The sequence below is a fragment of the Phoxinus phoxinus genome (genome assembly GCF_949152265.1).
Source record: "Phoxinus phoxinus genome assembly, chromosome: 3".
Taxonomy (NCBI): domain Eukaryota; kingdom Metazoa; phylum Chordata; class Actinopteri; order Cypriniformes; family Leuciscidae; genus Phoxinus; species Phoxinus phoxinus.
Genome location: NC_136878.1, coordinates 33,084,501 through 33,108,561, shown reverse-complemented (window position 1 = coordinate 33,108,561; position 24,061 = coordinate 33,084,501). Strand labels below are relative to the sequence as shown.

Sequence of the window (24,061 nt, the reverse complement as noted above, 5' to 3'; positions counted from 1 at the left end):
TTAGGAACAAACCGAAAACAAAAATGCGCTTAAAACATGTAATGTTTTAAAAGCACCAAAATGTATATAATCGAATTTCTTTCCTCTTTCCCCCCTGGTATTGCGTTTTCCTTTCAATAGGTCTACATTTTATTAATAAATGTAGGCCTATTAACTGCCAGTTCAATTTGCATGATTCATCTAAAAGCATAATTTAGAAGCTATAAAATTAATAGAATTTTGCATGTTTAAAATAAAACATCAAATACAAAATGTTTTCGTATGTGTGATATGCCTACATCAAGTCGTAGCCTAAACATTTCGAAATTCGAATATGCATTTTTTTTTTTTTTTTTTTACCATTTCCATGCAGCTGCGCTCACTCTTTTCGGCTCGTTCTCGTTACGCATCAGACATGTTCGAACGAGACGTTCTCGGCTCAGTGACTCGTGAACCGCTTAGACTGATTTAGTTCGTAAACGAATGGTTCAGACCATATTTATTAAAACAATCCATTACAAATAACGATATTAAGAATTACTACTAGTCGGATACCAAGTTGCGACTTGTTGTCATGATCATTAACACATTAAATAAATTATCTTAACCTATTACCTGCAAGAATTATAAATAGTTCCTTATGAGTAAAATATGATTCTGAATCTATTATATAAATTAGGCATAAGATATTCAATTGACCCAAGTTTTATTTGACTATGATGTGGCGACTGGTATCAAAGTACATACTACAATTTCAAACAACTAGGCTGTAAATCAGATAAACAAACATTTCACTTGAATATCATATAGTACCACAGTAAATTGAAATAACTAAATTAATTTATAAATGATATGTGTAAGTATGAAATAGCCGTTAAATGTATACACTTAAAATCTCAAAAGAGTTTACCAACGAGTAAATATTACCCATTATTTGGTCATCGATTATATAACCAATAACAAGTGCAATTAAATACAAAGATTAAAGCTAACCACATTAGCACAGTTAAAGTTATTTCCTCTTGAAATAATAACACATTACATAAAACAAAAGAACAAAAACCCAATAACAACCAAAACCAAATAAGTTAAAATTGCAGAATGTGTTAAGTTTATGTGCAGTGGCAGACATACATGCCCTTCATTTTCCTATCCTGTTGTGGGAAAAAAATAGTCTAACTGTAAATAAATTCACAAAACAGTGTACAGCATATATTGTAAATAATATGTGAATAGTTATCATCGATCCCATCATTTTGGTGAGTGAGAAAGCTCAAGCCTGTTGGACAGAGCAGTAAGCACTTCATCAAACTTTGAATAACGTTCATCTTTAATTCTTTCCACTCCACGGCTTCCCCACAGGAGACGCATCTGAAACTCTGTGAGGAAGACCTCCCGAACATCCGCGTCCTCCTGAAGCCCTGCAAATCAAAAATCAGAAATAAGCAACATTATTTGCCCTGAAACACGTTCACTGGGCGTATTATTGAATTAATTAAATCACTTTTTTTATTTTATTAATAGCATGCAAATTGTATGTTTTACAACACTTATTAACTTTGGACTAGTTTTTAATTCCAATGTTTTTACATTATTATATGTGTATATATATGATATATATATATATATCACAAGATACAAGAAATATAAATGCAACCTTATTGTCTGTATAAAAGTATAGCTATACTAAATAGCCCTACAATTCAGTAACCACAAACTGTTTATGTTCTAAAGCATTACCCTGCAGTTTGGCCTCTGCATTAGTACTGAAGATCCTGCCATTGCACGCAATCGTACGTGCAGCATTCAGATGGCTCAAGACCATGGCCACTCCAGTGTCTGCACTTTCCCATGACTCGGATTCATCAAGAGTCACAACACTCCTTTCAAGAAGCGACAGCAGGGGAAGCACATGGGGAAACGTTGTCTCTGTGGGTTCACTTATCTCTGAAAGAGAGTTTGAGGTTGTCACAGGAGAATTTGAAATGGTAAGCAAGCACACAGAATCTTTAAAGGGGTACTATTATGCTTTTTCACTTTTTCAACTTTAGTTTGTGTGTAATGTTGCTGTTTGAGCATACAAAACATCTGCAAGGTTACACCAAAGAGAGATATTTTATTTAACAGAATTCACTGTCCAAGAACTACAACAAACTACTAATTTGGACCACAGCGCGATTTTTCTGGATCTTATGAAGTCACAATGCTACCCATTTAAAGGGATGGTTCGGAGTAATTTCAGCCTTTGCACACCTGTCACAGTGTCTGGTGGTTCCCTGGGTTTTACATTAGAGGTCTCAGTTTTCACGGTGTCTAGGCATTTTCACTACACTTCCCATAATCCTGTCTGTCACTGATTGTTAATTTCCTTCAGCTGTCTCTCGTCACCTTGTTTGCACTTGTGTATATATACCCTGTCTGTTTCAGTGTTTGTCACGGAGTCCTTGTATTTTGTCCCCACACTTCCGTTCCTGTTTGCTTTTGTCTTGTGTTCTTTTGGATTGCTTTTTGGATATCGACCCTTGCCTGGACTGGTTGTGAGTACGGATTACCCTTTAATAAACAATACTGCTTTTGGATCTACCTGTTCCTGTGTGTGTTCGTGACAGAAGGACTCCGTCACCACAAGATCCAGCGGTATGAGTCTTCGTGACTTTTTCTCAATCACGAAGAGGGAGAGGAGACAGCAGAATGGGAATCCTCGAGCCGAAGAGGAGGAGCCACGCATGACTTTAGATGAGTGTTTTGCGTTATGTGCTCGTTTCAGGGAGGAGAGTGCTGCGCTCCCGGTTAATTCCGAGGAGAGAACAGCACCCAGTCGCTCGCGGACACGAAGGAGGAGGAGGAAGACTTCCTGCCTCCCCAGTGAACCAGAGACCAACCCGGTGGCCGTCCCCGTACAGCCCGTTGTCATCCCGGTGGCCGTCCCTGTGCAGCCTGCTGTCATCCCAGAGGCCGTCCCCTCCGAGCAGCCCGCTGTCGTCCCGGAGGCTGTCCCCTCCGAGCAGCTCGCTGTCGTCCCGGAGGCCGTCCCCGTGCAGCCTGCTGTCGTCCCGGAGGCCGTGCCCGAACAGCCAGCTGTCGTCCCGGTGGTCGTCCCCTTGCAGCCTGCTGTCATCCCAGAGGCCGTCCCTGTGCAACCTGCTGTCATCTCGGAGGTCGTCTCAGAACTGCCTACCATCAGTCCTGCCATGGCAAGGAGGGCGGTCTTCCTCTTTTATGCAGTGGCATTATTGCATGCATGGAGGAGACACTGCACGTCCGCCGATCCAGAGACTGTTCGCGTCACGTCTGCTGATGCAGAGACGGATCCTGTACCGGAGGCTGTTCCCGCCAGTCCTGCCACGGCAAAGAAGGCTGTCTTCCTTTTTTATGCGGTAGCAGTACTGCGTGCTTGGAGGAGACACAGCAGGGCTGCCGAGCCTGAGCTTCACGTCACGCCGGCGGTTCCTGAGCCGGTGGTGTCTGTTGCAGTTCCTGAGCCAGTGGTGTCTGTTGCAGTTCCTGAGCCGGTGGTGTCTGTTGCAGTTCCAGTTCCTGAGCCGGTGGTGTCTGTTGCAGTTCCAGTTCCTGAGCCGGTGGTGTCTGTTGCAGTTCCAGTTCCTGAGCCGGTGGTGTCTGTTGCAGTTCCAGTTCCTGAGCCGGTGGTGTCTGTTGCAGTTCCTGAGCCGGTGGTGTCTGTTGCAGTTCCTGAGCCGGTGGTGTCTGTTGCAGTTCCTGAGCCGGTGGTGTCTGTTGCAGTTCCTGAGCCGGTGGTGTCTGTTGCAGTTCCTGTTCCTGAGCCGGTGGTGTCTGTTGCAGTTCCTGAGCCGGTGGTGTCTGTTGCTGTTCCCGTTCCTGAGCCGGTGGTGTCTGTTGCTGTTCCCGTTCCTGAGCCGGTGGTGTCTGTTGCTGTTCCCGTTCCTGAGCCGGTGGTGTCTGTTGCTGTTCCCGTTCCTGAGCCGGTGGTGTCTGTTCCAGTTCCCGTTCCTGAGCCGGTGGTGTCTGTTCCAGTTCCTGAGCCGGTTGTAACTGTTCCTGAGCCAGGGTCTGTCTCTGTTCCGCCTTGGTCTTCACCGCCATGGCCGCCCGAGTGGTCGGCTTCACCCTGGTCGTCTCCGCCGTGGCCGCCCGAGGGGTCTTCACCGCCGTGGCCGCCCGAGGGGTCTTCACCGCCGTGGCCGCCCGAGGGGTCTTCACCGCCGTGGCCGCCCGAGGGGTCTTCACCGCCGTGGCCGCCCGAGGGGTCTTCACCGCCGTGGCCGCCCGAGGGGTCTTCACCGCCGTGGCCGCCCGAGGGGTCTTCACCGCCGTGGCCGCCCGAGGGGTCTTCACCGCCGTGGCCGCCCGAGGGGTCTTCACCGCCCTGGCCGCCCGAGGGGTCTTCACCGCCCTGGCCGCCCGAGGGGTCTTCACCGCCCTGGCCGCCCGAGGGGTCTTCACCGCCCTGGCCGCCCGAGGGGTCTTCACCGCCCTGGCCGCCCGAGGGGTCTTCACCGCCCTGGCCGCCCGAGGGGTCTTCACCGCCCTGGCCGCCCGAGGGGTCTTCACCGCCCTGGCCGCCCGAGGGGTCTTCACCGCCCTGGCCGCCCGAGGGGTCTTCACCGCCCTGGCCGCCCGATGGACTGTCTGCTTCGCCCTGGCTGCCGCTTAAGCCGTTCCCCCTTGTTCCTGTTCCCCTCCATGGACCTGGCCCCCCATCCCACCCCCTGATCCTCCGCCTTTCCACCTCCCGCCTGGACTCTTGTTTTGTTTTTCTTGTGGTCTTGGAGCGTCTGGTAGCCGCTCCGTAGAGGGGAGGTTATGTCACAGTGTCTGGTGGTTCCCTGGGTTTTACATTAGAGGTCTCAGTTTTCACGGTGTCTAGGCATTTTCACTACACTTCCCATAATCCTGTCTGTCACTGATTGTTAATTTCCTTCAGCTGTCTCTCGTCACCTTGTTTGCACTTGTGTATATATACCCTGTCTGTTTCAGTGTTTGTCACGGAGTCCTTGTATTTTGTCCCCACACTTCCGTTCCTGTTTGCTTTTGTCTTGTGTTCTTTTGGATTGCTTTTTGGATATCGACCCTTGCCTGGACTGGTTGTGAGTACGGATTACCCTTTAATAAACAATACTGCTTTTGGATCTACCTGTTCCTGTGTGTGTTCGTGACAACACCCCCCCAGAATTTTTTTTTTTACCCTTGGTTAAACATTATTAAAGTACTTAGAGATATCAGCCGAATGGCTTAGTGTAGGCGCTAATGGATCCAGGGTTGTATCAGGGTTGTTTTCCCTTTAATAATGCCCGGAATGGTACCAAACTTCTATAGTACAGTAGTACAAATAGGTTCTGTGCTCATAAAATGAGCCATTGTAAAGTTTGTAAGTACAACAGGCCTGATGGCTTATGCTACCGCTAACTCGGACGTCGAGGTCACTTCCGTGATTTGGGAAAAGCCCGTAAAATTCTTGCGCGATCACCCGGTGTTGCTGAAAAAGTTTTTGGATATACAATTTTTAATTATGTTTTCCGAAGTGTTGACCACTCCGTGTTAACTAATAATTGTTGCAAACTGGTACTATCAAAAAAATATTAGTGCATTCCAGGAACTGGGCGTTGTTACACTACATCCTTATGTACGCTTTCTGCCACGGCTTTCTTTTACGGCTTTTCCCAAATCACTGAAGTGACCTCGACGTCCATGTTAGTGGTAGCAAGCCATCAGGCCTGTTGTACTTACAAACTTTCCAATGGCTCATCTTATGAGTACAGAACATATTTGTACTACTGTAGAAGTTTGGTACCATTCCGAGCCATTATTAGTGGGGTAATTTACCAGAGACAACCTTGAATCCATTAGCGACTGGACTAAGCCATTCAGCTGATATCTCTAAATAAGCTCTAACTTTAATAATGTTCGACCAAGGGAAAAAAAGCTTCTGGAGGGTCATGGTGCAAAGGACCCTAGGTTAAAATTACTCCAAACAATCCCTTTAAATATCTGTGCCCACGGCATACAGACAAAAGGGGACGAGGCCTGGTTGAGCTGTATTAGAGAAGGCAGTGCTGACGTTATGTCAATGAGACGCTGTTTTTTCCACCCCGTTTACAAAACTCATTTATTTGACCTTCCTAAGGCTGACGAGACTGGCTACAACACTGTTCCTGAACATTATAACCTCAACGTTTGTCTGTGTGCTGCACATTTTACGGAGAACTGGTTCCAGAACCACAATGCAGTAAATTGTGAAACAAGAGGATACTCTAAACATACTCATCAGTATTACTGTGCCTCTGTGTCTGTGTGTTGCAGCGTCTAAGTTCTTTCTGAAGAACTACATTTATATTTTTTCCGCTCCGCTTCGTGCCTAACAATGCCTCTTAGCCGTTCTAAATCCACTGTAAACCACGGCCTTTTGGGGCTTATTGTTTAGAGAACATTCAAAAGTAACATCCCTTTAATGTTTGAATTAAAAATAGAATGTTCCCTTAACGTTCTTATCTCTTTTTGATTAATTTTCATAACTTAATGGGAACATCAGCTAAATGTTTTTTTTTTAGAACATAGCTGGGTCAGTCCATGAATTACATTAGACGATTAGTATGTGTGAATGTATACCTTCTCCATCATTCATCATCCTCATTGAGGGTTTAAGGGTTTTCTCATAAAGAACAGCACTTTCTGTATACTTCTGACGTAAAACCGTCCATGACTCATCTAATCGAGCAATCTGAAAAAAAGCAGGAGACTGACTTATTAGAGTCACAGTGATTTTCCAAGTAAGACATATTTTGTTGATCCTGGAACAACATTCCTGTTTGAAAATGTAGTATTAACCCTATCCCTACCCCGACACCTAACCCTACCCATAACATATCCCTAAAATCAGAGGGAAATTATAAGCGAATAACACTGAGGTAGATTGTAAGCTTAAACTTGATATAAACTTGCCCCTCAAATCTGATTGGTTGATTGGAATGCTGTTCCAGGATCAACAAAGATGTTGATGTTGTACTTGATGAAATCAGGTTCAACCTTTAGGTCCATCAGATTGCTTTATTATTATACATTTTTATTTATATAAAAAAAAAAATTGTGTTTATTGTTTCCCTCATGGTTCAAGAGAAATGCTTTCATTAGTCTTCTAACCTGTGGTAGTTCGAGGCATTTCATAACTGTGGCAAAACCAAACAGATTGGCCAAATTGCTCTTGAGTTCAGAGGCCAGGCATATGGCTCTATGCAGGAGGGTGGCTCTCTCATCAGCACTGCCAGTGCAGCCCAGCAGCTCGACAGCCAACATTATGGACATGGTGTGGAACCTGAGGGGACAACGAAGAGTTATTTGGTTATTTTAAGTTAATGTAGAGGCTGTCATCTCAAAGGAAGAATTTATTGGACACACTGTGGGGGTAACCAACCTTTCAAGCAGATCTTGGCGGAGTTGATGTCCGTGTGGGAGGGTAAGTAGCTCCATTCCCGAGCTCACCCCCATCCCTTTCATCATATCATCAGACATATCCAGAATTCGAGCAACCTGCAGAGTGAAGATGAGCAATCTTGTTAAGAGCAATAGTGCAGTGCATATTTTACTTGAAAAAAAGAAAAAACTATATTAAATCGTTCAGCCAATCAATCAATTGTGATTTACAATGTGATTTTTTTTAAACAATTAATAGAAAAAATATCATATTAAAACAATCAGAATATCCAAATTAAATGTAAAAAGGTTTTGAATAATATAACAGCAACAAAAAACACAATGATAATAACAATATATTAGGGCTGCATTATTTGGGGACATTGTTTATAAATCAAATTTATTTCTGCTAAAAATTGTGATTGTGATTTAAAATGCTTTTTTTTATGTTTCAGTTTTACTGTGCTTATTTTTAGGGCTGTACAATTTGGCCAAAAAGTTTGATTATGTATCAGTATGACTTTCGAAAATTATAATAATAAACAAAAAATTGCTATTGTAATATTTCAATGTAAAAAAAAAAAATGCAGTATTTAAGAAACAATAATGATAAACTAAAACACTGAATTATGAGCTGCCTGTGTGTAAATTAACACTCTTAATTCTTATAAATGCAGCATTGATCATCTCCATAAAAGACATATAGCAATTTTGGTTTTATTTTGATAAATCGTGCAGCCATAATAAATGTCAGTTATTTTAATCCATGAAAATTAATCTAATCTAAAATGATTAATAGTTTATAAAATCAAACCTACCATGCAGTCAGCTTTGGTAATATACATTGCCATTGTCTTTATGTCAACTTTAAACAGGACATCCTTCACTTTTTTAAGCATGTTGGTCTCCAGAGGTTTATTTTCTGGGGTCAGCAGTGGAGACTGGTACATACAAGGCCTGAAACATGAAACCGTGTCTATGGTGAAAGGCATTAAATAATCCTCATCGTACTCCTCTCTGCGATCCACAGTCTGTATCTCATGTCTTACAAAGGGATGATTTGTAGTAACAGGGTCAGTTGGAGAAAGCGCTGGGTCATTTTGTGGATGGTTCGCTTCTCTGTTGTTTTGATGGGAATGTGTCAAGGAGGACAGAAGATGTACTGTTGGTTCCAAATAAATGAGAGTGTCTTCAGGGGGGGATGAACAAAGCCGTATTTCACTGGAACTTTCCAGAACAGGTGATGAAGGGACTATAACAAACTTCCTGTTTTCGGAGGGGCTCCGTCGCCGCCTGGCCACTAGAGAAAAAAAGCAGGTGCACAATCACAATGCTATTCTCTGATTGTCTGGTTGTACTTGATTTGATGGGAACTGAATCTTACATGTGCTCATTAATATGGGGGAAGTCGACACTACAAGGCGCTGCTCTACAGTGCCATCAAAACTCCTCACCACATCACTGTGGAATACAGTACAGGACAATCAATTATTATTAAAACAAAACCTAATCATTTACAGGATGATATTTATGTATATATATCCCTTAAAAATGAAATGTGTGATATGAAAGGGATAGTTCAACCAAAAAATGAAAATGAGTTACCCTCATGTGGTTCCAAATCCCTAAGACTTTTATTCATCTTCAGAAAAGAAATGAAGATATTTTTTATGAAATCTGAGTGATTTATGTCCCTCCATTGACAGCTAGGCAACTACTACTCTGACGCTTCAAAAAGTTCATAAAGAAATTGTAAAACTATTTAAGCGGTTTAGTCAAAATTTCCAAAGAGACAAGATAACTTTATATGGAGAACAGATTGAATTTAGGCTTTTTATTCACAAATAAACATTGATCACTGTTATTGTCACGATCACCAGTGAGAGTGCCCCGTGATTATCACTCCACACCGGACAAGCACCACACTATCACGGACTCCATTACCCACAATCCTTTGCCCAGACTAATCAGCCATGATTACATTCACCTGTGTGTAATTACCTTGTTTAGCTCACCCTATAAGCCTGGTTTTCTCATTTATTCCCTGTGAAGTCTTGCCTAGTGTTACTCTGCATCTCTCGAACATTCTCCCTGGTCTCTTGGTTTCCCCTGCCTGTTTTTTTGTTTGGACTGCCTTCCTGCTTGACCTTTTGCCTGTTTGGATTATGATTATGGATTAATCAATAAAAGCTGCGTTTGGATTTCAACCTTTGTGTCTCAGAGCAGTTCGTAACAGTTATGTCACCTGTGGATTTGTTTGATTAAATACTTTTATTTTAAAATTCATCTTCATCTGACCTTCTGTGGACTTTATACACTGAGATCGTGACAGTTGCATAACTGTCAATGGAGGGCAGAAATCTCTCAGATTTCATAAAAAAAAATATCTTAATTTGTGTTCAGAAGATGAATGAAAGTCTTACAATTTGGAACGACGTGAGGTTGAGTAAATGACAATTTTCATTTCATTCAACTAACCCTTTAAATAGGCGTGGCTATGTGTTTGACTGACCAATGGCAGATAGGGGGAATAATAGGGGTCATTATTTTTGCTAATCTGTTTGTTGTTCTTTAAAGGGAAAATACTCACATCATTTACTCACATTCATGTTGTCCCAGATATTTATGACTTTCTTTCTTCAGATGAACACAAAGATTTTTAGAACAATAATCCATCTCTGTGAGTCATTATAATGCAAGTGTAATGGACCTCCAAATTTGAAGCTTCAAAAACCACACAAAGAGAACACGACAGTAATCCATATGTTACTTTTTGAGGTGAAACAATAAGTGTGTGAGAAAAATACTAATATTTAACAATAAACTATTGCTTCTGGCCAACTGTAATATGATTGTGAAACTCACGCATGCTTCACCATCACTTCCCACTTGAGTCAACCCATTTGACAGTTAGCTGGAAGCATTGGTTTATTAATCTTAAACTTGCATTATCTGGACTCAGAGAGGGAGTTTAAAAATCCTTGTGAAGAAAGAAAGTTATACACATATGGGATGGCATGAGGGTGAGCAAATGATGAGAGAATTTTCATTTTTTTGGGATAAGTATCCTATTAAGGCTGAGAAATTAAACACTTCACCTCAAATACAAACTATTTATATCATACAAGTCACCTCTGTGGTCTTATCAGCTCAATTTCCAAAGCCTCTGTCACAGTTATGCTCTCCCTCTTCTTTTGGCTTCCTTTCTGCCTGGTTGGTGAGTTCACTGGACTGCTCTCCACACTTGGTAGACCAAACATGGTTTCTAGGTATCTTAGTGGAAGTGTCCTGTAAACTGGTGAGTAAATCAAGGCACCACTCTTCTTTGTCAGAGGCCTTTTATTTCCAACATAGGAATGAATCAACGTCAGCAAAGAATCAAAGGTTTCCTCCTCCAGAATATACTGCGCTCGTGTAGACACGTCATAAGATCTGATCAGAACCTTGCTGATGAGGAAATGAAGAGCATTCTGGTTCCAGCAGCAGGTTAAGACATAGTCTCCAACGCTACCGAGGGAGTCCCGGACTAGAAAGTCTCCGTTCTGTTGCACAAGAGACTCAGACACCTGTGAGAAACAAATATTAAGTCATATGGTTTATTATATCAATATGTATTTTGAGATTAAATACTAGTCAAAGCAAGAACTTGCAAAAATGTAAGGATATAACATATTATATATATTTTTTTTACAATCTCACCTCCCAAGGTATACGACCATGGTACCAGCCATGACTTGATAAGTTACTGCTGCTCAATGTCAGCTCTTTCTCCAACTCCTGCTTTAGTTTGTCTGATGGGGAATTCAGTTGGCATGTCTCTTTAGAAAACTAAAGGAAATAAAGCAATGATGAAAAACCATAAGAATAAAGAAATCGTTAGCAACTTCCTATTGACTCAGGTGGATCACGTCTAGAGCAGTTCTGGTCGGTTGTTACGGTGACATAACTGTGTTTACAGTTTGTAACAGGCCAATATATTATCGCTAACAACAGTGTGAAGTCTTACGAGCATCAACTAGCCCTATTATCCAAGATATTTATGTTCATCTGGAGCAATAAAACTGATATAGGTGAAGTTAAATGATGGGAAAATGTCCTGAATGTTAAATAAACATTGTGAAATAGACAAACGACAGTAATGGTGAAAAGACTGCCTTTGTTCTAGAGGCTACAACAGAACTACCAGTGGTATAATGCGAAGCATCTCTATTTAAATGTGAGCCCATTTTCAGTTGCCCTAAAACAAACAGCAACATTTGGCACAGTTGGTTGCCTACAGTAACCCTGTTTGTCCTCAACCATTCTGAAGACATGGGCAGCAGTCCAAGCCCTTTTGTGTCACCCATCTTAATTCAATTAGAGTTTATGGCTAAGCTCTCAGATTCCTTTGTGACTACCACTTTGTGAGGGAATGCCATCAGAAAAACAAAATAAACTTAATTTCATCATCATTTACTGTCATGTTGTTACAAACCTGTATGGCTTTCTTTCTTCTTTGGGCAACACGAAACAGTTTGTTTACCATTGCCTTCCATTGTATGGAGAAAAAATACAATGGAAGTCAATGTGAACCAAAAATGTTTAGTAACTATCATTCTTCAAAATATCTTCTTTTGTGTTCCACAGAAGAAAGAAAGTCATACAGGTTTAAAACAACATGAGGGTGACTAAATTATGACAGAATTTTCATTTTTGGGTGGAATATACATTTAAATTAAAGCCATGCAGCCAAGTTTCCCTTAACAATGTCACCCTGAATTTTGTTAATAATATATTACATGTATCATGCAGTAGCCTACCTTTACATAAACACCACCATTTTCCATGAGACCCGAATGCCTGTAAATGCAGGAAAATTATCAAATTATACCAGTGTGGCAACTGATGTCAATTATGTCAAAGTAACTTATTTTGTAATGTAACTTCACATTAGAGTATAAAGTGGCTCCAAGGCAGGAAACTGTCAGAGGAAAAACACATGCTGCTCTTTCCCATGACCACTATATCCTCTGTGTATTATAGGGATGCCGTTACACAGTTCAGAAGATTAACTGTTGGACCACAGACACATCTGACAACACCCAGTAACAGCCTGTAATGTCCATTCCCAAACAAAAAGCCTCCATGCCAGACAGCCTGAATATCTTAGAGATTACAACACCAGTTCCTTCTCACAGTTTCACAATCAAAAATGTAACGCTCTGTACGGAATGTAGCCTTCTGGGTTGAAAAAACAGCACATAAAAAAAACATTCCTCAACACATGGTGTTCACAGTCAGATACATAACGTTGGAGACTTATAAATGTAACCTGAAACCTGAATTTCTTAACCATTGTTTTATATATATATATATATATATATATATATAGAGAGAGAGAGAGAGAGAAAGAGAGAGAGAGAGAGAGAGAGAGAGAGAGAGAGAGAGAGAGAGAGAGAGAGAGAGAGAGAGAGAGATATGGCAATATGGCAAACTGCTTTGTATTTATAGTTTCTTTATGGTAATAAATATGTTCATATAGGCTATATATATATATATATATATATATATATATATATATATATATATATATACACACACACACACACACACACACACACACACACACACACACATAAATGACTATAAAAAAAAGTCAAAATACTAATTAAGAAAACTATTTTTGCTGTTTATCAACATGGCATAAACATATTAGAAGACACAAGCACATTACTCCAATCATTTGTTTACAATATAAATCAGGTGTCTTAAAAACAACCTTTTTAACAACTATAAAATAGCCTCCTATACAGATTCTCAAAGTCATTCTTCTCTGTAAATAACTTTTTAGACTCAGACACAAATACAACATGCGATATGACAGGATGAGGATGAGCACGTACTGTGTTTTGGTGTATTCCTCTGTGAAATCATTACGAAAATTAAACATTTTTGCAGTAGGCCTATATGAAAACACATAATTAAACATATCAGAAGACATTTTAACATCTTACTCCAATAATTTAATTTGTTTACATTATAAAGCAGTCCCATAAAAAAACTTTTAACAACCATAAAATAACCTCCTACCAGAAAGGGATTCTCACCAAAGTCATCCTCCTCTATACTTCATAGACTCAGAGACTTCACTTGTTCTAACCTATGTTCGACACGACACGACTCTACACACGCTGTCTCTCTGTTTTCTTCTGTGATCTGTTCTCGCCGTGATGTTTATAACGGAATCCCAATGGAACTGTAGGAATGTCAGACTCAAAAAGAGGAGCGCGGAAACACATTTCCAAACAGCAGTTACATAATGAGCACAGACTGACTGACTCCCCTCCCCGAGAAACCTCTCTCCTCTCAGACACCCATAAACAAGCACCATCTATCACTATAAAAACAAACATTTACAGACACTGTAACTTTTACCCTATCATGTGATGTGACAATACACAGTGGTCTGTGCACAGAATGCAAATTCTATACGATTAGTTCCAAAATCAGAAGACCCGATCAGTTCAAATAATTTAACAACATTTCAAATATCTCACCTCAGCGCTCAGTATAGAACTCATTGCTATATAATTTCTCTTTAAATCCATGTTTTAAAAAAAGTAACTTGAACTGTCAACAGGGTCGTGAGATTTGGTCCAGCTGGTGAGGAAGTCCATCACTGTCACAGCTAGTATATTGACAAGGAGAGCGTCTATTATTCTTTGCTACAATGTTGCAGTGTCTGTCTCATGATGACGTCGTTTCTTTCGGTATCTTTCTCACCCCTCCCCCTCCAACTTGGCAACATCATACTCACAAAATGCCTGTTATTTTACGCAACAAACTTTTGTTTAGACAGTTCAGTAAAACCAACTTGAAGTTCGCAGATGGCCATGGTGTCATTCAGGTCATTGTTTTATTCCTTGAGACAGTCTCTGACTGGCACGGCTTGCAGATAAAGCATAGAAACTTTTGTGCGTCAAACAATTTTTTTGTGAAACATTATAAAGTGAATTTAACGATGAGGTTTTAAAAAAATGCCCAAAGTAAGTAAATAAATAAATAAAAAGGTAATACCCACAACGGTTATAAACCTTATTTAGCTACTATGAAAATGTCAAGCCACATGCACCAACCTCAGAAATAGAGATTTAAAGAATACGGTAAGGTCATGTATTTGGCGGTCATGTTTATGTTGCATTGCAATTTGCAAAACACTTTTGCTGCTGGTGGGATACGAGTATTGTTAGGGGCAGGTTTCATAGCCTATGGTTACACTGTAAAAAAAAAAAAAAAACATAATAACAAAAAACAAAAAAAACTCCAAAAATAATGGAGATAATTATTCGTGAAATCACCACCAGATGGCGAAAAGGGACAGTTGGCACCCTTGCTCACTGTAATTTTTTTTTAGATAATAATAATACACAATTATTAAACACGGTCAAATGACTGACTGGCAAACAAAAACTGTAAAATAAAAGTAAGTACAACATGTAGGCACACAATAATGACATTGTATCAAATTATTAATGTTAATACATAGTAGTTAAAACAGTTAAAGTGTAGCTGTAATCATTTTATCTCACCACAATGTGTATTATGTGCTGTTAGTAAAAAAGTTAACATTTTAAATGAATACTGGTGGAGTAACACAATATTGTAAAATAACGTGTGGGGTAAAAAGTATCCCTTTTCTTGGATGAAAAACATTGTGCATTATTGAACATCTTTTGTACTAATTTCTGTTGAACAGTGTAAATCTGAAAGCTACAATACTTATGTGTATTATTACAAGATGTCCAATTGTGAGAGGTCGACTATGGCTTAATTACAACCGCACAACAATCGTCCTCCTCATTATGCAAAATAATTGGTTTCAGTATTACAGGTGTTTAGGAAAGTGCTGTAGGGATTTTTGTTGCAAATTACATAGTACATGTGTTAGTATGTAAAATATTCTGAGGCCAACAGGTTAAGAAAAAGTTAGAAATAGGCTGGCTAAATAAAACATTTGAATGAGCCTATGGCCGAATTGGGAGAGATGTAGCTCGACTTTTAATCAGAAATGAAAGGGAAACTGTTAATATGGCCAAACCTATTAGTATACTATTTTCAACAATTACAGGTTTTAAAAGTAGGCTTTACGAAAAATCACATGTAGCCTATACTTTTTGCGCACGTCTCTGCGCATGACACACAACTCGAATCTCACGTCCATGGCAACAAGAAACAATTGCATTTGTTTTGAGAAGTTTTTTACTTCTCAGACTGTTTAGTTTAAATCACGTAAAAGTTCAATGCCTCCCAAAAAGAATGGAAAGGGGAGCGGAGATGTGCTATCAAATAAAAAAGAAAGAATTGAGCCTGAGCAGAAAAACGGCGAAGAATTAACGGAGAGTGACAGAAACTTTTTTCGGGCTCAAATACGTGATTTGGAGGAGCGACTGGAAAGGTGAGACTAAGTTCTGGCAAGATATCACGACCAGTGACATTGTTGTTTATTTTTGTTACAAAATAGTTTTTAGAGGTTTACACAACATTAAAATACCTCCGAATTTGAGAAAAACAACAACCCAAAACAAAAACGCATTTGCACATAGGCTAGCCACAGTAAAAACCTAAAGCAATGGGCACGTACGCCGGGGGAAACACTCACCTAATGACGATGTCGATTTGACCACTTGATTGAAGTTTCAGTACGTTAACACTTATATAATATAGATATAAGATTATAATCGCATCTTCAGAAATCAGTTAGTTGGCCAATTGTTTAATTCGTTTAGCTCATGTCTCTGCCTTAGAGGGAAATAGAACGGAGTAGACTTTGGATTACAATGAATAATGTTAATAATTAACCTGACAATATACTTCACCAAATATGTCATACCCTCAACAGGAAGTAGGTTACTTAATTGCCTCATGTGATATTAAGAACTGTGACCATGTCTTTTTTCTTGCAGATACCAGCTTAAATGTGATGAATTGGAGGTTAAAGAAAAGGACTTATCCTCTAAGATTAATAATGTGGAGAAAGGGAAGAAAGACATAGTTCTCTACATGAAACGCACACTGGCTCAAAAAGAGGACGAACTGAATGATCTGGCTGAGACTTTATCAAGGCACCAGCAAGCCCAAGAGGCCGAGAGAGAATCCTTCGAGTTACAGCTGAGCATGCTTAGACATGAACTTCAGGAAAATAAGGAAAAACTCACATCTGAGAACATGACGCTTGGTACAAGCTTCTGAGCAGTCACAAATTTGCATATACAAATTTCAAATAAAATGAAAACATATAACACATTGTCACTAAGTGTGTAATACACTCTTAAAAATAGGTTCCTTATGATGGTTCCAGAACTTTTAACATCCATGGAATCTTTCCAAAGTTTCCATTACGACGTAAAAGGTTCTTTGTATTGGGAAAAGGTTCTGAAAAAAATAGAAACGTTTTTTTGGGTCTTAGCTGTATTGCTATGAGAGAATGAGATTACCAGTGTCCATAATTAAAATATGTTTACCTTTTTGTGTTTAGCCGGTAAGCTGGCGTCTTTGGAGGACTTTTCTATGCAGAGAGAGAAGCTTATGGCTGAACGCAGGTCGTTGGAACAGCAGCTTCAAAATCAAAAAGAGGAGCATCAAGCACAAGTCTATAATCTGGAGAAAAAAGCTGTACTGGACAATGACAGGTGGGCAATGTTCATAACGCATCGTTCAGAGATCAAGGTCATGAGAGGTGCCTTCTAAACTGAATGTGACTTGATCAACAATAACTCTTATTTATAAATATTGTGCATTATTTGATGTCTGGAACCATCAGCATAGAACGGGAGAAATCTTACATTCATCATCTATTTTCACTGAATGATGGCAATGTAAAGGATTACAAAGAGGCATTTGTTCAGTAAACAAGTGGATCTGTTGCTTGGTATATATGTATAGTACTGCATTCAAAAGACACTTTCCCAAGGATTTGAAAGGTTCTTTCAAATCCTTGGGACTCACTATGTTGCAGAGATTTTTCAACTGCCCAGTTCTCACACAAAAAATAATTAAATCAATTATAGTAGTATATAATAGTTTTAAAAGTATGTGTACATTTCTTCAATAAATAGTATTTAAAAATATTATGGCAATACCAGAGAATGTCTAATAAGGGGAGAACTTCTACTCTCAGCAAACTTCCGGCTTCTGAACTGGTTGCAGTTCCACTCTGGTTCCATATGAGGGCGCTCACAGGACGAGTGCAGAATGAATTGAGTCTATTGAGCTAATACCCCTCAAAATCAGGGGGGCAGTGTTCCGAAAGACATTGAAGCCGACCTGGGCGCCGCCATTGGCTAGCGGACCCCCACCTGCTGTTAGCATTCCATTGACTCCCATTCATTTTGGCGTCACTTTGACAGCGAATAACTTTACATCTGAGGCGTTTAAAGACACCGTTTGTCCATTGTTTATTTCTAAAGAAACACGAAAATGTATAAAAAGCTCCATTACCTTGTATCTTACGTTATGGCCCCGTAGAAGCAGTTTTTGTAAAAATAGGCTAACGATTGCGTCATACCCGCGCGACTCTGTCGCACAAGTCGAAAAATTATCGTATGGACAGGCAGAGAAGCATGCAGGCAATCGGGAGGACGTGGAGGCATAAAGTCAAGGGAGAAGCCCATAGAGAGTGATAAAGTTGCTCCCGTTGCTAGCTCATGGACAGCTAATGCTCACGCTCTCCGTCTCTGCGAGATTCGGAAGGGAATGATTCAGATTTCTCTCGGCACAGCTACTAGAAGACCTACAGGTTGCTCACGTCACATCTACGTCGTCAAGCTCAGTTTGAGCCTGCGCAGTTCGCCTTGCGATCAGGAAGTGAGTGCTTCTAATTGACTTCATTTCTCTCCGTTGAAACCTATGGGGTCGCTGTGTCCAGTTTATATACTGTCTATGCTCAAAATCCACTTTTCTCAGGGTATAATTTGTCGTCTAGTAATTTGAATGTTGTATTCGAAAGGAGATGCAAATAATTACACATTGCTGGGTGTTAGATTTTTTAGAGTCACTATTTGCTTTAAAAAGTTTTTTAAAATGTCATACACATCGTACGACCAGAGATACTGCTTTACGGCAATCCTTCAGTCACTTTGGTGCTTTCGTGCTCTACACTTTCTTTTCTCTCGAGGCATCGACAAAACAGCTGACACAGGTAAATGCCATAGACAGTATATAAGATGGACACAGCGACCCCATAGACTTCAACGGAGAAAAGTGAAGCCCATTTGAAGCACTCACTTCCTGATCGCCAGGCGAACTGCGCAGGCTCAAACTGAGCTTGAACACGTGAGCAACGTGTCTGACAGCTGTCAGTCTTCTAGTAGCTGTGCGGAGAGAAATCTGAATCATTCCCTTCCGAATCTCGCAGAGACGGAGAGCGTGAGTATTAGCTGTCCATGAGCTAGCACCAGGATCAACTTTATCACTCTCTGTGGGCTACTCCCTTCACTTTATCGGACTTAATGCCTCCACGTTCCCCCGATTGCCTGCGAGGTTCTACGCCGGTCTGTACGGTAATTTCTCTACAGTGCGACAGAGAGTCGCGTGAGTTATGACGCAATCGTTAGCCTATTTTTACAAAAACGGCTTCAACGGGGCCATAACGTAAGGTACAAGGTAATGGAGCCTTTTATACATTGTCGAGTTTCTTTAGAAATAAATAATGGACAAATGGAGTCTTCGGACGCATCAGATGTAAAGTTATTCGCTGTCAAAGTGACGCAAAAATGAATGGGAGTCAATGGAATGCTAACAGCAGGTGAAGTTCTGCTACAATGGCGGCGCCCGCGGAGGCTTCAGTTTCCGGCGGATGGATTACCCCCTTGGTAAATGCACGTGCAAGAGTTTTTGCTAGAAGACATTCTGGTCCCGCTTCGGATCCCACGATGCCATCAAGCGGTATCTCTGGTCATAATCAGTCCTTCACTGACCAATCAGCGTTCATTAGCAGAATGCTAGGGTGTTATGGGCAACAACTCAACCTGTTAGAAATCGAAAGGACATAAGTACTCGTTCATTCAACTTTCGACCTATAACCCATGTTGAGCTTGCAAAACCTACAATCAAATCTGAGATTTCTCAACGGCAATCGGGTGAAAGAGACAAATTTAGCCGTCTAGCTCCATAGACTCCCATTCATTTTGCACTCATGGGCGATCGCCCCCAGTGGAACTCTGGTGGAACTACAACCAAAATTCGGAGCAATAGAACTTAATAGGGAGTAGCCAGGCTTTCCGTAGACGGGCTCTGGTAATACTTTACAATAATGTCCCATTAGTTAATATTAGTTAATGCATTAACAAACATTAAAGTCAGCATGAAACAAGTTGTAATAGACTTTTCTTCCATATTGTGATATATTTTCACAAAAAATGTAGGGTGGGACATGATCGTGCCCATTAGGAATTGATTGGATTGTTGGATCATTGTGGTTTGTTATTGGTGATGCCATGTGAGTGACAGGTTTCCCCGCCCTCAGTAAACGCATCATCAGAAAAGAGAGAGATGTTGCTGCAAGAGGGAGGGAAAGTTATTTTGATTAAAGATTACGAGGGCATATGATTAAAAAATAAATCATTTATTTTTAAAACGTGTGCGAATAAATCATTTATAATATATACTGAAAAACATTAAACAGAATAACCCATTTTGATTGTATGGTGACAGGTTAAAGAAAGAAATGCTGCAACATGTTGCTGCCGTAGCCGCTGAATTCCGGCGGGTGTCAGACCAAAAGATGCCGGAGACGACAATGAGGGCCATGCAAGAGAACATCTCTGTGACGGCACAACTTCAGCTGCTCTCAGACAAGACCCAGGAGCTGCTGAAGGAGAATGATGCTCTACGAGCAAGAGAAAGGCAACTCAAAATAGAGAATGGCATTACAGAACCGCTGCTGCATGAAATAACCAAGAAGAATGTTGCTAATCAAAAGGTTGCCAATTTAGCTAAAAAAAAAAAATACCCAGCTAACAGGGAATGTTCTTAGAACTTTGGATAGCGTTCTGGCAAGGTTATCTCAAAGCTATAAACAAACGGTCTTCCAGTAACTTTAACTGAACATTCTTTCAAAGTTATCTTGTGTTTAATAATGTTCTCAAAACATACATGGACTGGTTTTGTCCTGAAATGTTTTAGAAAAAAATTCTCTGAACATTCTGATACATTCACATAACCCCCAAAAATAAAACAGTTAAAACATTTTTAAAAATTGACCATTTAAATGTTAGGAGAACTTAATGGGAATGATAGCAAAACATTCTTGGAACATAGTATATTTTTTGTTAGCTGGGTACTTTATGCATTTAAGTGATTTTTTTTTTCTTTGCTGTTTTGAAACGTGTATTTTATATAGCCTAATGCTCAGATGAAACATAACTCTTTCTCAAGGTGGTCCATCAGTTGACAGAAAAGTGCAAGCAAATGCAGTCTGAAGTTGAGAAATGTGCCCAACTTAAACTGGAAAACCAAGAGCTGCTGGACAGTCATTCTGCAGTATCCACAGAGCTTGATGCTCTCAGGTAGGACTCATGAAGTCACTTATGAGTTAAATAAATGACTTGAAATACTCCATTACATGTATTTTAATAGTATTACCACTTACAGAAAGAAACATGCAACAGTTATAGAAGTGCTGAACCAAACAAAAGCTGAAGCCAGGACACACAGGAGAGAGCTTGAGGAGGAAAGGACGCTGAGAGGACAGATAAAGACAGTTCTTGAAGAAGCAGCTATAGCGCTAAAAGAGGCCTTACGGGTAAGAGTTAATAAAGATACATTATCATTCTGTGTTTTAGAAAAGTAAATAAACAGTAGTCTTACTCTGCTTTGGTTACAGGAGGTCCCTAAAGAGCAAGACTCGGAACTGAAGGTCACTGTAAGACGAAACCAGATGATGCAAAAGCTGCTGGCTGTGCTGGACAGCGCTGCAGCTTTAGGAAAAGGTCCTGCTCTTACCGAATTGGCTTGCAGAAGTGATCTTAAAAAAGTATCTGACACGAAAAGGTACAAAATGTATTTTACTTCAATGACATGGAAAACATAACCTAACTGTAGTATGAATAATTTATTATGGCAATGTGATTTAATGACTCTCATACTTGCTTTTAACTCCAGAACAAGTGAACTCCAACAGAAATCTAATGTTTCTCACTTCGAAACTGGAGACCTGGGTTTGGTCCCTCGCAAAACACACACCACATCATCAAAGATGAGAAATCTCTCTAGGAGTGCTTATACCTCTCCACATAAGTGAATATATGTTATGGAATATCAACAGTACAGACAGCATGTGACGATGTAATGTGAAATATTGTTTATATTGCAGCTGATGAATTTTGGAGGATGAGATTCATTAGTGTACGTTTAATTATTTTTTAGGAAGTTATCAAGTTAAAAAATGACTGACTTCATAGTCATACCTCATCATAAGCTTTGTGGGGGATTTTTTTTTTTTTTTAAATTTCAAATTTCATTGTTGTTTTCATGTCTTGTCATTAGGTGGAAGTGTTGTATTATAATATGGATAGGTAAGTGAACTTGGCTTGAAATAGCAATAAAGTGTCTTTTGTAAAAGAAAAAGTCTGGTTCATCAAGTGTTATAACAAGTGAACTTATATTGAATTTACTATCTACTAAATTAGCTTTGTATTTAAACAGGAAAAAAGATTTCATAGATTAGTATTGCCCCCTGCTGGTGATCTCGTAAATACACCATCTGGTTCTAAAACTATCTTTCTCCATTGACAACTTTTCAAAAAATATTTGTGGGTGTTTCTGAGCGAGTCGAGCTCGTTCTTTCGAGATGGATGATAGCTAATGCTAATGAATATCTTTCTCCGAGTTTTGAAGGCCGTGTGTGTGTCCTTGTGGTTGGGTTAGTGAGGGCCCTACAGTCACGTACTGTATATCAACTGCAAATGTTTACACAGGCTATAAATGACTCATTGCGATTTTGAGACCTTATCAGCTTAGTAGAACTTGTGACAAACTATTAGGAAATGTGTTTCTGTTGATTTCTCAGAAATACTCTGGCAGTAAAAAAGCAGTGTTGAGTAAGTTTAACAGAGAAAACTGTTGAACATCAATATCTGACGAAGCTAAACGGGAGTGAATGAAAACAAGTGAGCGAATTCGGAAGTGCTGCAGCTTTTAGTTTGTGCTTGCTGTAGGCCTTCAGATTATCTGCTAGTCTGCTATATTTACTTTTTATTTATTAAATCCAGGAAATTGGTTAATGAAACATTGATTCAAATTAAGATACAATTAATACAAAACGAAATTCGCTTTAAAGAAAGGCATTGTGCTTTCTGTTTGAGGTCTCTGTGAACGTTTTAAATTATTTTAGTGCTGCTTTCAGAGCGGTCGCGTCCGTAACGGAGAACTGTCACGTAGCCTAACATTGTTTTTTCCTCATAAATGCGAACACGAAAAATAAAAGACAAAATACTTAAAAAAAAAGACAAACCATAGGCTACATTTTTGGAAAAAAGTATGGATTTATAGCGTTTAAAAAAATAAAATGGATCGATTTATAGCGTTTTGGGGAAAAAAATAACTTTGAATTTATCATCAACAACATTGTAATAATACACAATAATAATTTCCAACCTATCCCTTGCTGCCACTGAAAAAAAAAAAAATCCCTACCGACCCATGACCTCAACTGACAACCAACCGGAACCAAACTTTTTTGTAATGCCTAACCATGTATTTATATTAAAATCTGATTCGCAAACATTTAAAATTAAAACTTAAAATTGACAAAAACAGCAGACTCATACCTTTTCTTTTGCATTTAAATTTTAATACAAATCCTGTAGATAGATAGGCACTTGATGTATCAGGGACCTGATGAAATCCATGAATACTACAATAGTTCACAAAAAGGGTAAAATAATAATAATATTTGCATATGGCAAGCACCACAAAAAAAAAAAACTATATTTAAAAAAAGTTATGTTGCCTCTGCTAATCATATCATAATTTAAATTCTTATAGTTTCACAAAAATATGCACTAAAACAGATCGTGTGTAGTAGCTATAGCATAATTTTGCACCGAATTTTTCAATTATTTATGTTGCCCCCCCAAACAAGCCAAATGCCCCCCCCAAACATGACATCCTGGTAACCCCTCTGTGCTGTAGTAGCCTAGGCTTTATTTGAAACAGCAAACTGGCAGCTCCAGTAGTAAGTAAAGATTTGTCTTGAACTCTGTAATGTAAACTATGTATAAACTTTAAATCAACATTTGAATAATAATTAAATTAATCAGAATACCTGTTTGGGAAATGGATAGATGGATGGTTGATTTAGCTATGGGCGCCATCTTCTGGTCAGACGCGGGCGACTCTTACAGTGCATTATGGGTAATAATATTACACAAGTTTTTTTACTTGTGCACAGAGCTCTGCTTGTGCACAAAGTCTTTTTTTATGGATGTCAATGGGGGTGAGGAGTTACTATGCTGAATAAACCGCTTTTGTGAGGAAATTAGCGTATCATTTAATGAATCAACAGACCATCGGTTAATCTTCAACATGTTTAAAGGGGTCATAAATTGAGAAATTAAACACATTATTTATTTGTATTCTTTTATTTATATTTTATTTATTTATATAGCACAATAAAACAACAGTCGCTGACCATTGTGCTGTACAAAAATGAAAAAAA

The 24,061-nt window shown here is 39.6% G+C and overlaps 2 protein-coding genes across 9 annotated transcripts; one reads left to right on the top strand and one right to left on the bottom strand.

Annotated features, from left to right (window-relative positions):
- Nucleotides 1-670: 670 nt before the first annotated feature.
- sh2d3cb (SH2 domain containing 3Cb) lies at nt 671-23,705 on the bottom strand. Of its 8 annotated transcripts, none has more exons than XM_079605859.1 (12): nt 23,669-23,705; nt 16,866-16,959; nt 12,165-12,204; nt 11,065-11,193; nt 10,498-10,931; nt 8,750-8,826; nt 8,184-8,665; nt 7,367-7,482; nt 7,096-7,267; nt 6,565-6,676; nt 1,720-1,926; nt 671-1,400 (listed from the first exon to the last, which is right to left on the bottom strand). In XM_079605859.1, exons 3-12 carry the CDS (start codon nt 12,189-12,191, stop codon nt 1,231-1,233), a joined length of 1,926 nt encoding a protein of 641 aa, XP_079461985.1. In that variant the 5' UTR covers nt 12,192-12,204; nt 16,866-16,959; nt 23,669-23,705; the 3' UTR covers nt 671-1,230. The 8 variants fall into 8 exon arrangements, with proteins under 8 accessions (XP_079461985.1, XP_079461983.1, XP_079461979.1 ...); XM_079605857.1 differs by lacking the exon at nt 23,669-23,705 and adding an exon at nt 21,211-21,347; XM_079605853.1 differs by lacking the exons at nt 16,866-16,959; nt 23,669-23,705 and adding exons at nt 13,248-13,307; nt 13,435-13,670.
- On the top strand, nt 15,505-21,959 carry cfap157 (cilia and flagella associated protein 157). Its single transcript, XM_079605861.1, has 8 exons — nt 15,505-15,799; nt 16,308-16,579; nt 16,880-17,033; nt 20,056-20,323; nt 20,779-20,909; nt 20,995-21,145; nt 21,227-21,393; nt 21,505-21,959. The coding sequence occupies exons 1-8, from the start codon at nt 15,645-15,647 to the stop codon at nt 21,641-21,643; spliced, it is 1,437 nt and encodes a 478-aa protein (XP_079461987.1). The 5' UTR covers nt 15,505-15,644; the 3' UTR covers nt 21,644-21,959.
- Nucleotides 23,706-24,061: the final 356 nt, after the last annotated feature.

Coding starts and splice junctions, on each gene's coding strand:
- sh2d3cb (XM_079605853.1), bottom strand. CDS start 13,460: ATGACTTTGGTGAGAATCCCTTTCTG. Junction 8,666..8,749: donor CCCCATATTAATGAGCACAT/GTAAGATTCAGT, acceptor TTTTTTCTCTAG/TGGCCAGGCGGCGACGGAGC. Junction 7,483..8,183: donor TTACCAAAGCTGACTGCATG/GTAGGTTTGATT, acceptor TTCACTCTGCAG/GTTGCTCGAATTCTGGATAT.
- cfap157 (XM_079605861.1), top strand. CDS start 15,645: ATGCCTCCCAAAAAGAATGGAAAGGGGAGCGGAGATGTGCTATCAAAT. Junction 15,800..16,307: donor TTGGAGGAGCGACTGGAAAG/GTGAGACTAAGT, acceptor TTTTTCTTGCAG/ATACCAGCTTAAATGTGATG. Junction 16,580..16,879: donor ATCTGAGAACATGACGCTTG/GTACAAGCTTCT, acceptor TTTTGTGTTTAG/CCGGTAAGCTGGCGTCTTTG.